Here is a 12874-nt window from a genome sequence, read left to right on the forward strand (position 1 = left end):
AGGGACAGAACTACTAGGAGTCTCTCTAACATGAAGAATGAGAATCTTCACCGGAAATCAGTCCTCTGAGGAAAAAAGTCTGTGAGAGACGCTTGGTCCAGTGACAGAGAGAAGTGACTTAAGAATATTGGCATCTTTTTTTTTTTTTTTTTTTTTTTTTTTTTTTTTTACGGTCCACACTGGTTTCTTTCTCGTTCTGAGAGCAGCAAGTTAAATAGAAGGATGTGTTTGTCAAAAAACCTGTCAGACTCGGGAACTCAGAACAGGTCTGAAACAGAAAGTGCATCAAAGGTGAGAAAGAAGATTCTTCCTATACCAGTAGAGTACACTCAGCAAGGTTCAGCCACAGTAAAGTGGGGTCAGCAGTCCTGGTGGCGTTGGCACAGCGTGACAGCTTTGGTAGCTGTGCATAGTAGTGAAGGCAGCAGCAAAGTGGGAGGGTGCCTCCTCAGCAAGTCCCTCCACTTCTGCTGGGTGCCTTGGTGGCGGCAGCATTGGTGGCCTGGCAGAGGGGAGTGGCGCAGAGTTGGCTTAGCCCAGACCTGTCAGGTTGTGACGTTAGCAGACAAAAATAGGCCTTGACCCTTGAGCACAGACAATGCAGGAGTAGAAGAGAAGATGTTCTAGGCAAGTGGGGCATGAATGGAGGTTGGAATCAGACTGTTAGGTTCAAATCTTGCTGTCTGCCATTGACTAGCCTTTAAGCCTTGGTTAAGTTACTAATCATTCTGTGTCTTGGTTTTTCTGCTCAGCTCAGTAAATAATATCTCCTCACAGGGATTTTAGAGATTAAATTAGATTATACATGAAAGCACAGTTCTAAGGGGCAGTAATTGTCAATAGCAAGCACACAATAAGGGTTAGCTAATTTGTTTCATCATCTATCATCTATATAACATGTCACACTGGTCTAGTCCAATAGTACCTGGTATTCAGATTGTTTAATTGCATGAAATACCAACTCATTGGCAGCAACCCAAAGTCCAAACTAGATGAGAAGGAAACGGAAGGGTAGTGTGTACAGCCTTTGCTGTTCCCATCAGACATTTGCCAGATGCTTTCCATATGCCAGGCACTGTCCTAGGTGATTTATAACTCTGGAATGCCACCTAAGAATTTAAGAACTGTCACTATGGGTGAGGATATGGGCAGACAGGGAAAAAAGATTTACCACTGTATATTTTTTATGTTTTTTATTTATTTTTGGGGGGGGGGGGCTGTATTTAAACTATTCCAAAACCTATTTTTGCTTTTCACACTACATTCAGACAGCTCATGTTCCTTATATCCCTATCGTTTAAAATCATACACAGTAAAGACCTTATGGCGTCCTAGCGGGTTTGGCTCAGTAGATAGAGCGGGGCCTTTGGACTGAAGGGTCCCAGGTTGATTCCCCTCAAAGGCACATGCCCAGGCTGCGGGCTCCATCCCAGTAGGGGGTGCGCAGGAGGCAACTGATCAATGATTCTCTCTCGTTATTGATGTTTCTATCTCTCTCTCCCTCTTCCTTTCTCTTTGAAATCAATAAAAATATATTTTAAACATATATATTTTAAAAAACCCCACCTTATGGCTCCAAGCACCAGGGGTGGGACCCGCAGGGCCAGGCAAGCGACCAATCCGAGGGACCAACCGCAAGTCTCCACCCCGCACTACAGGGGGAGGCGGGCTCTCCAGGGAATCTCCAAGGCCCAGCACCCCGCCACGTGACTCCCAGGCCTCCAGCCCCGCGCACCCCACCGCCAGGAGCCTGGAGGCGGCCACGTTGCCTGTGCTCCTCGGCCACAGAAAGGGGCGTGGCGAAGGACCGTGCGTGGTACGTGCCCCGCCCCTCCCCGCCCGGAGCCCGGATGAAGAGTAACGCCATTTTCGCCGGAGCCGCCGAGAGCTCTCGCGGACGGCGACAGGACACCGGACGGGCCACGCCATGAGGCTCCTCCCCCGCCTGCTTCTGCTTCTCTTGCTCGTGTTCCCCGTCACCCTCTTGCTCCAAGGCGGCCCTGGAGGTGAGGCGAGGGGAGTGGATGGTGGGGTTCGCCGAGAAGAAGACGACAGGGACTGCAAGTTTAAAGCTGGAGGCGGCGACGGCAACTCCTGGGTCCGGCGTCCAGCTCGCCGGCCTCCCTCCACCTCGTTCTCGACCCCCAGCTCGTAGTAGGGGCCGCAGGGCGTGTGGGACAGTCTCCGGTGGGGCCTCTGCCGCCTCCACGCGGAGCGCGGGCCAGTGCCGGGCGACCGCGCGGGGTGCCGCCGAGGGTTGGGCTTGCCTCCCGGACCCGCGCTCGCTGCTGTGGTCGGAGCTGGCGGGTCCGGGTCCTGGGCTGGAGGGAGGCGGAGGGGCCGTGGCCCGGCCGGCTCGGACCGCGCTGCAGCCTGCAGCACTGCGGCCGGGTTAAGTCTCCTGGCCGCCCGCAGCGCCGCTCCACCCCCATCCCCGGCTCTGGGCTGACGTGTCTTTCATTTCCACGCTCGGCGTCCGCCTTCATTCATTTGCCGAAGCCTCTGTTTTCTAAACACCTAAACTCTCAGAGCACTTTGTATGTTCCTGGCCATCTTCCCGTTTACCAGCCACTGGTCCCTGAGTGTTGCCAGGAGTCTTGATTTCAGAAAAGCTCCCCGTTCTCACCCCCATTGCCCAGCCCTACGCTCCCAGGCGGACTGAAGGATCTCTGTGGGATGTCTAGTGCTTAGGCCCTTTTTTTCTCTCCTTTCTTTTTTTGTAGCCATTTTTTGTTTCTTGGAGCTATGTCCTGAAAAAATAGTCTAATTCGAGTTTTGCATTTTTTATTCAGGTTTGTTCATTTCTTCCAACGGTTAAGCTGGTATGAAAATAACCTACACAGCAGAACATTAAAAATGTGTAGACTTGGCTTCTTGCCATGATTCTATCATGAACTTCGATTTTTGTAATCTGTAAAATGTAGTCTGACTAAATGATCGCTAGAATTCTTTTGATTCCATAAGTTGAAGCAAGCTGTGAGGCAAAATGAATGATAGTGACAGGTGTCCACAAGTTGTTTTCCAAATAAAAGTGAAGTGACTGGTTTCTATGTAGTGGATGGAAAACCAAGTATGAAAAGTAACCAAAACTGTTAATGAATTCATTTGCAGGTTGAGGGATTCTTTTCCCTTACCATTTGCTTGCTGATTTCTTTCTCTCTCTCTTAAATTGCCAATTCTACTTACTATATTTTTTCAGGGTTTAAACTTTTTTTTAAAGGAAACATCAGTATTTAAACTGAACTGGGTATCTTTAAATACTTTTTGTGAATAATCGTCTTTCTTTCAAAAGATGTTTCCTTTTAAATTTTTCCAACTGAAAATTGTTAGATTTTATAGGCATAAAAATGTTACTGGTAACATTAAAATCCTATATAATAAAGAGCTAATATGCTAATTAGACTGGATGGCAGAAATACCTTCCCAAACAACCTTCCAGAACACCGGTGGGCAGAGCTGCGAGGCAGCAGAGGCCATGAGGGCCGAGCCCCTTGAACGAATTTCATGCATCGGGCCTCTAGTACTTTAATATACACTGAAATGTAGGGTGAACAGCAGTTATGTCTCAATCCTGAGTTTAAGTACAACTTTATGTCAGACCTAGATATTTTTCTTACTAGTTTTTCATTTCTTTAGGGTTTTTTCTCTTTTTTTGGGGGGGTAGGGGGGGTGTCTTTTAACTAATTTTTTAAAATGACTTGTTTAGGAAGAAGAACTGAAAAGACTTAAAATACATGGCCCTTAACGTGTGCTGTTTCTCCTGGCTATTGCAGCATATGCACATGCTTCCTTTCCCACATTTTTTTCCCTTTCCTGAATTGCCACATCATCATTCTTTCTGAGAAATGTTGGAAGAGTCGCTACAACTTTGAAATTTCTTTTGAGGGTCTTACCTGAAATAGATTTAATGTGACTTACTTAGAATACCTTTGCATATAAAATATGTGATTATTATACTTTCCTAGCATTATAGTTATGCTTAACTTTTATTTTCATATTAAGTGTAGGGGAAATAAAAAAGTATATTAAAACATGTTTGAAGCCATCCGCAAAAATAAGTGCATGCTTTCTCTGCTCTCAACCCTGAAGTTAACAATATAGATTTTTTACTAAACAGTGTGTTTTATGCCAGCTAGTTTTACGTGAATGCCATGTGGATCTTTGTTCCTTGGAATTACATGCTATCAAGTTCTAAGAGTTTGAGCTTTAGTCAACTCTCATAACAATGTTTCTTGCCTAGGTATTTAGATTGCTGTTTTTCTTTAGCCGTGAGTAATTTTGTTTTATTTTGTATGGATAATGACAGATAAAATTTTGGAATTTCTTTTGAAACACTGATTTTCCTTCATTTGCCTGACAAAATTGCTTCAAGTTCTTTCCTTGAACTTTAAGGCATCTCTAATTTCAGGAGTTCATTTTTTCAGCTGTTAGGTGCTTTTTAAAATTAAGCAGCGTTTCCCATTAAAATTAACATGCACTTGTTAAAACTACTAAGATAAAATCATATGAATATTTTTTTTAATTGATTTTAGGAGGAAGAGAGCTAGAAACATCAATGATGAGAGAGAATCATCTATCGGCTGCCTCCTGCACGCCCCCTACTGGGGATCAAGCCCGCAACCCTGGCATGTGCCCTTGACTGGAATCAAACCCAGGACCCTTCAGTTTACAGGCCGACGCTTTGTCCACTGAGCCAAACCAGCCAGGGCTGAATATTCTTATATGTATTGTAATCTGGCATCATTCAAGTACACTGCGTGATTGAACTGCTCCAAAGGGAAATTTTTGTTCATTATTCTTGAGATGAAAAAACAGTATTCCAGGGTAGGTAACTGCTTGTTTTATATTTTATTTTTAGGCTCAGTAGCAGCTGCTCAAGATCTTACAGAAGATGAAGAAACAGTGGAAGATTCAATAATTGAAGATGAAGATGATGAAGCAGAGGTGGAAGAAGATGAACCCACAGATTTGGTAAGTGCGATATATGATTTAATGTATATACTGTATATATCTAGAATTTATCATTTTATAGATAAATTTGCTTTTAAAATTCTTGATTTTAGAGGCTTCTTACTGTGTTTGGTGTGGATTGAAGTTGGGATAATAGCTGCCAGTCACTGGGGATGGATCATTAATATTTTCTGGAATAGGGAGGGAGATCATATGGACATAACTCTGTTAGGGTAACAGTATAGTGGACCATTTGTTGATTTGGGATACATACTACCTAGCTTTCTGATCTTGGGTAACTTGTCTCTCTGGGTCTCAGTTTCCTTTTTCTTCCCTTCAATAAGCAAATATTTATTTATGTGCCCTGCTATGTGCCAGGCACTGTTTTGGATGCTGGGGTGAACAAACCCAAGTGTCTTCTTTGCTGTCATGTAGCTCATGTTCTTGGAGTTGTCCAAGGGTAAGGAGCAGATAATAAACTGTATATACAGTATGTTCTGTGAGAGTAAAGGGCTTAGAGAAGATCTCTAGAAGTCACTCAGCTCTGACACTTTTATTATAACATTATAGTATGACAGTAAGAATATTGGGCTAGAATAAGGATTATTGCAGCATGCTTCTAGCTAATTTCATTTCCTCTCTTGGACTACTGTAATCTATGCCACACATTTTTTTTTTTCTTTCTCTTCATTATGCCATACTTGAACCTAGAAACTTGTGATTCTAGATATTGTGATTTTTTTTTTCAGGATCAAACCAAGTCCCTATTTTTCTATTATGTCAACATCAAAATAATTGGCCTTGTATATAGATACTGCTCCTTTTTTTTTTGGTCCTCATTTTTATGGAGTATGCTTTCCAACTAAGCTAATCTGTTTGCTATTTTGTTGATGTTTAAATGACCATTTCTATGCATTTGCACATATTGTTTCACTTAAATAGAATACCCCTACTAATTTTTGTGCTTTTCTAATTCCCCCTTCTTTAATAAAACTACCTTTACTGATTACCATGTGTCAAGCATTTCACATGTATGCAAATCCATATGTTAAGGGTTTATATTAGGGCTCTGCATCTTCATTCGATGCATTACTTTAACTAAATAAATACATTCCTCCATCAGTAATGGTAACAAAAACTTCACTCTTCTAAAAGTGCTGCTCTGGTAAGTTAACTTGGAATGAACATCTGAAGGGAATCCATCCAGAAAATGAGGATTAGAGATGGTATTTAGGGCTCTGAAATGTGGGCATGCACAGAAATTTAGTGATAGATTATCTATAAGAATCCTATCTAATAAAATAGTAATATGCAAATTAACCATCACTCCGCTACACCCACAAGCCACTCCCACCAGCCATTCAGGAGTCAGTATGCAAATTAACCCAACCAAGATGGCTGCGGCCATGGAGCGAGCAGGAGGCTTGGGTTTCCCCGGCAATGGAGGAAGCCAAGCTTTCCGCACACCCTGGCCAGCCCAGGCCTCCACTCAAGGCTACAAAGTTTCAATTTAGAAGATAAATAAATCCCAACAAAAATGGCGGCAGCCACGGAGCTGGAGAGAACAGGAGGCTTGGGTTGCCCCCGGCGATGGAGGAAGCCAAGCTTCCGCAGCCCTGGCCTCCTTTGGCTACAAAGTTTCAATTATAGAAGATAAATAAATCCCAACAAAAATGGCTGTGACCACGGAGCAAGCAGGAGGCTTGGCTCTGCTGAAGGCTACAAAGTTTCAATTATAGAAGATAAATAAATCCCAGATCCCAGGACCTCCGCTTGGGTAGCCAGGGGGCGTGGCCAGCCTGCAAACCACCACAGGCCCCTTGCCCAGGCCACCCCACGCCCCAAGGGAACTCCCACCCTGATCCAGGACACACTTCAGGGCACACCAGCTGGCCCCCTCCCATGCACCAGGCCTCTATCCTATCTAATAAAAGTAATATGCAAATTGACCATCACTCCAACACACAAGATGGCTGCCCCCATGTGGACACAAGATGGCCACCACAAGATGTCCAGCAGCGGAGGGCAGTTGGGAGGGACCAGGCCTGCAAGGGAGGGCAGTTGGGAGGGACCAGGCCTGCAGGGGAGGGCAGTTGGGGGCGATCAAGCCTACAGGGGAGGGCAGTTAGGGGTGCCCGGGCCGGCAGAGGAGGGAAGTTGGGGGCGACCGGGCCTGCAGGGAAGGGCAGTTGGGGGGGACCCAGGCCTGCAGGGGAGAGCAGTTGGGGGGTACCAGGCCTGCAGGGGAAGGCAGTTAGGGGTGACCAGGCCTGCAGGGGAGGGCAGTTAGGGGTGACCAGGCCTGCAGAGGAGGGCAGTTAGGGGCAAACAGGCTGTCAGGGGAGCAGTTAGGCATCAATCAGGCTGGCAGGGGAGTGGTTAGGGGGTGATCAGGCTGGCAGGCAGAAGTGTTAGGGGCAATCAGGCAGGCAGGCGAGCAGTTGGGAGCCAGCAGTTGGGTCCCAGATTAGAGAGGGTGCAGCTGGGCTGAGGGACACTCCCTCCCCCCCATGCACGAATTTCCTGCATCAGGCCTCTAGTAGAAGCAAAATATGCTAATTAGACCGGACAACCTTCCTGGGGAAGCCCGGGCCCTGGGTGCCAGAGGGAAGCTGGTGCCCACAGCAGGGAAAAGGAAGGCCTATTCTTACACAAATTTCGTGCATCAGGCCTCTAGTATTGTTATAACCACTTTTCTGAAATTACTTCAGATCTCTAGCACTGGAATGTATTTATTGTGGAGGAAAGAGTAGCAAAGGAAACTGTTGGATCTTTGTTATAGTTACAGTTTAGCCAGAACTTTTCTGTCCCTTGATCATCTCCCTTGCCTTGAGTATTATAATTTTCTTTACCAGTATCTTCTTGAAACAGTAAACTATACAGTTTTTCTGTTACGTTCTATTAATCAGGATGGAAGTCTTTGTAGGCTAATAAGGTGTTCTAGAACAGGCTCAGCAAAATGTGGCTGCCCCCCAGGTCCATCTTTGCCCATCTTTTGTGTGTTGTCTGTGTCTGCTTTTACAGGGTAGCCACATAGAAAGCAGCCACAGAATTGAGTAGTTGCAATAAGGACCTTATAATTTTCAAAGCCAAAAATATTTGATACCTGATCTTTTACAGAAAAAGTTTACCAGCCCACACTCCAGAACCTTGCAATTCAAAGTGTGGTTTGAGTATCAGCAATATCAGCATTTCCTGAGTGCTTGTTAGAAATAGAATTTTAAGCTTCACTCGAGACCTGAATCAGATCCGCAAAATTCCAGGGGATTTGGTATGCATATTTCTGTTCAAGATACACTGTCTAGAATTTTTTATTTGAACTAATGAGATACAATAAAATTCATACCACTGCTAATCCCAACAAAGCCTTGGAGAGGCAATATTTTGTCCCAAATCTTAGTGGTCATTTTTATATGGTGGTATTTTTCCCTGTAGTAATCTCTTTTTAATATTGTTTTTCTTAGGCAGAAGATAAAGAGGAAGAAGATGTATCTGGTGAACCTGAAGCTTCACCAAGTGCAGATACAACTATCCTATTTGTGAAAGGAGAAGGTAATAGAGAAATACTAGTTTTGACTCAGGTGTAGAAATTTTTTAAATAACAAGGTCACTTTTTGGTGAAGTGTTAGTAATGCTTAAGATGCATCTTCCTTTCTTACAAGTGTAAATATACATTTTTAAAAAAATCCTCATGTATGAATACCCATGTCTGTAAGGTACTATTCCTGGCATTTAAATTAAGGGGGAAAAGAAAAACTATCCATTAACTAGAAATTAAGTGTTCCTTTGAAAGAAACTGTTTTAAACTCTTTTCAAACTGCCACAGTAAAGTAACTTGTATTTTGAGCGGAAACAGTGAAATATTAAATCTTTACAATTAGGCCTTGGTTGGAGCCTAGATTACATTAAAAGAAAGTAAATAATGGCTTATATTTAATGAAGGCTATGGCAAGCATTGTTCTCAATGCCTTTCATGTATTATTAAATCCTTACAGAAATCCTCTGAGGTTAGTTACTATTGCTAAACTGAGATTTAGAGAGGTTAACAATTTGTCCATTGTTACCCAGTTAGTAAATAGAGTGTGGAGATAGGGTTTAGACCCAGATCAGTCTGACTTCAAAACCTGTGCTGTACTGGGTGAAACTCAGCTCTGTAGGCTACAGTATAATTATTGAGTTATTATTTTGAAGTTATTAATTTTCTCAGTCTTCTCAAGCTTTCTATTTTATTCCCATGTATGTTCCAACCTTATGCCTACAAAATGTGTAATTAGATTAAGAGATTCCCTCCCTCCCCAATTTATTATGTCATTCATCTTTCCATTGTTTGCATAGATAATAGATACTGAGTTGGGGGGTGGGAGGTGACTTTATAAAGACAGATAGTCTCACTGCAAGATAATCTTACTAAAAGTACACGACTCTTTCTTAGACCACATAATTTGGATGTGATCTGGTCTGAAATTGCGGTACTCAGTTCAGCTCTTAAGTTGGAATGCTGGAGTATAGACAAGGGTTTCAGTTTATATACCAGTTACTAGTTAGTGGATGATTGGAATACTCTATTGAAAGGGATTCTGAAACCAAGTCTATATGTATTGGGAAAGAGTGCCAAAATCCATGAGTAATGTTATACTTTTTATTTTATGCCCTTTGAGCATGTTCTAATCTTCTCTCTCTCTCTCTTTAGATTTTCCAGCAAACAACATTGTGAAATTCCTGGTAGGCTTTACAAACAAGGGCACAGAAGATTTTATTGTTGAATCCCTAGATGCCTCATTCCGTTATCCGCAGGACTACCAGTTTTATATCCAGAATTTCACAGCTCTTCCTCTGAACACTGTAGTCCCACCCCAGAGACAGGCAACTTTTGAGTACTCCTTCATTCCTGCAGAGCCCATGGGTGGACGACCCTTCGGTCTAGTCATCAATCTGAACTACAAAGATTTGAACGTAAGGCCCTCTAAACGTTTTTTTAGTTAGAGATGGGTGAGGACAATTGACATTTGAATATTCTTGTGTTTACTCATTCATGTGCCTGTTTTGTGGTTAAAACTTCAAGGAGGCAAAGATAAATTGCATGTTTCTGTCTTTAAGTCTATAATCCACTGGAGGAGATGGATGTAAGCAGGCTATATCATAGCATAAGTGATACATTCTAGAGGTAAGTGTGAGGTGCTAGAGTATTAAAGTGGAAGTGACTTGATCTTAAAAGGAAAGTTAGCCACAGTGGAGTCTGCTATTTTTAACATAGTTTTAGCAGTAAGTTTATGGTTTATGAGATCCAAGTAGCCTAAAGAAGCTCTGCTGTCTTCTGGTTTTTCATATGGTGTGGTATATAGCCAATGAATGAATAAGAGAAACCTATCACAATTATACTACTGGGAGTTCACCTCTAGATGCCAACTATTATGTCCATCTTAAAATAAGAGCACATCTAAACCCATTTCCTTTTCAAAAACTTTCCAGTGAAGGAAATTTTATCCTTTTTTGGAAGCGTGGTCAACCTTTCATTATTGTAGTGTCAACATGTTTACCTTATATCTTAGTTAAATTTCTGGTGCTGCAATTAAGTTTTTCTTTTTAAAAAATTTCTTAGTAGAGAGTAGAAGGTTTTTTTTCCCTTCAAAATAACATATTATGCTTTCTCAACTTTATAGTTAAGTGACTTGAAGAATTATGTATTTCAATCAGAACACTTTATCAGGCATATATGTAGTTTCAGTTCCATTTTAAATATTAGTTTCATCAGTATTCTGATTCTTGGAATTGTCAACAGAAGAATGCCAATTGCAAGATCTTGAAGTAAAACTTATAATTACAGTTTAGCAATAAGTTACACTTTTTAAGTACTACTTTTGTGCAAAGAATCAAACACTGAATGATTTTGATGTATTTGAAAACTGAAATTGTGTTGAACTGACAAAATTGTTTCAAGATCACAATAGAAAAATATTTTAATAATAAAAATCACCCATTATTATAAATTTATTTCCAATCTGTTGTTGATTTAGAACATGAATTTGACTTGTTCAAGTGTAATTTTTTCTTCTGTTAATCTTTTTTTTTAAAAATTTATTTTATTGATTTTTTACAGAGAGGAAGGGAGGGGGATAGAGAGCCAGAAACATCGATGAGAGAGAAACATCAATCAGCTGCCTCCTGCACACCCCCCACTGGGGATGTGCCCGCAACCAAGGCACATGCCCTTGACCAGAATCGAATCTGGGACCCTTGAGTCAGCAGGCTGACGTTCTATCCACTGAGCCAAACCGGCCAGGGCTGTTCCGTTAATCTTCATCCTAGGATAGTTGTTCCATTGATTTTTTTTTTTTTTTTTTTTTTTTTTTTTAGAGAGAGTTCAGGGTAGGGAGCAAAGGGGAAAGAGAGAGAAACATCGATATGAGAGAGACACATTGATGGTTGCTTCCCGAATGCACCCTGACTGGGGCTGAGGATTGAACCGGCAACCCAGGTATGTGCCCTTGACCAGGAATTGAACCCAAGATCCTTTGGTGCTTGGACTGATACTAACCATTTAGCAACACCATCCAGAGCTCAAGTCTAGTTCTTAAAATGATCTGCTATTCTATAAATGTTCATGCTCTTTCTTGTTTTGGAAGGTTACACCAAGAGAACGTAGGGCTTTTCATTATAAGTGTGTTCTGTGGGCTTTGTTTCTTTATGCACATTTTATCTTGTTTTTGTTTTACTTCCCTGGTTCCTCAACTTCCCTTCCCCCCAACCCAAAAGAAAGTGGGGGACAACTTTGGTGAAATTGGAAGCATTTTTTATTTAATAGGCGAAAATAACAAACATTGTAATGTTGAATCCCTGTCACCAAGTTAGTGCCATTAGGCATGACTGAGTCTTGTCTTCTAAGTGATAAGAAAGCTATCGTATATCTCTTAGAATAATGGTTTTAAGAATTCTTATAGGCTTTCCTTTTATCAATGCCATTTCAGTTTGAGGGAATTTTTCTTTCTTTTTTTTTTTTTGTAAACAGGGCAATGTATTTCAAGATGCTGTCTTCAATCAAACAGTTACAATTATTGAAAGAGAGGATGGCTTAGATGGAGAAACGTAAGTGGAAGTTGAAATATGTAGATCTTGATCTTGTTAAGTAGGGCTAGAAGGCTTGCTCCTATCACCCTATTTTTATTAAATGATGGAAATGAAATGGACTTTAGATTTGGTGAAATCCTAACTATGTAAATTCATACTTTAGATGATTCTTAATAGCTATTCATACCAAGTTAGGAAAGATAGTTGAAATTGACAAAAATTTGTTTTAAAAAGATAGCTTTAGCTTTCCATCCTTCCCCTCTTCTAAAATCTTTTGCACCCCATGCTCTTAAACTGATCAGCAGCCTAATCTAAGTTGCATGCCTCTAAAATTGCTATTGAAAATGTAAATCATAAGATTTATCTTGAAAAATGTGTTCTTTGTAAATGATAAATTATTTCTTACTGTATACTTAGATGGAATTCACCAAAAGTAATTTTTAAATCAAACTGCAAAATAATCTAATATTTGAGGGAGATAAACTGAATATATTATAAAGCAACTTTATTAATTTGGGATCAGATAATAGCTTTTTTAAATTGTTAGAAATAAAGTAAGAAAGTTATAAGACTTATTACCTGGGTCTAAATTGAATTAAAATATTTTATTCCTTTTACCAGCAAGTTATTTGGAAAGCTAGATAAGAGTTAACATTATACACAGTGGGGCAAAAGTAGGTTTACAGTTGTTCGTATGTAAAATAATGCAATGATTAATAAATTATAATGCAAGAATAAACTTTCGTCTACTCACAACTGCAAACCTACTTTAGCCACACCCTGTAGATGTGATGAGCTATGATGTTTTTTATAAGTTAAACAAGAATTATAGTTTAAATAAGCTGTGATAGTTCCTATG

General features: G+C 41.2%; 1 protein-coding gene across 9 annotated transcripts in view; it reads left to right on the forward strand.

The window, feature by feature from the left end:
- The first annotated feature begins 1771 nt into the window (after positions 1–1771).
- Positions 1772–12874, forward strand: part of SSR1 (signal sequence receptor subunit 1) — a 39147-nt gene continuing 28044 nt past the window's right edge. For 4 of the 9 annotated variants that reach the window (XR_013959993.1, XM_080657337.1, XM_080657335.1 and 1 more), the window contains exons 1-5: positions 1838–2006; positions 4859–4971; positions 8415–8502; positions 9641–9903; positions 11957–12033. Coding sequence is in view for 7 of the 9 variants with exons in the window: in XM_080657337.1 (XP_080513463.1) it covers positions 1928–2006; positions 4859–4971; positions 8415–8502; positions 9641–9903; positions 11957–12033 (620 nt within the window). In the remaining 2 variants the exon portion in view is untranslated. Of the gene's footprint in view, positions 2007–4858; positions 4972–8414; positions 8503–9640; positions 9904–11956; positions 12034–12874 lie in introns of all 9 variants that reach the window. The other 5 variants (XR_013959994.1, XM_080657333.1, XM_080657338.1 and 2 more) reach the window with 3 other exon arrangements.

This window comes from Plecotus auritus (genome assembly GCF_963455305.1).
Source record: "Plecotus auritus genome assembly, chromosome: 2".
NCBI lineage: Eukaryota > Metazoa > Chordata > Mammalia > Chiroptera > Vespertilionidae > Plecotus > Plecotus auritus.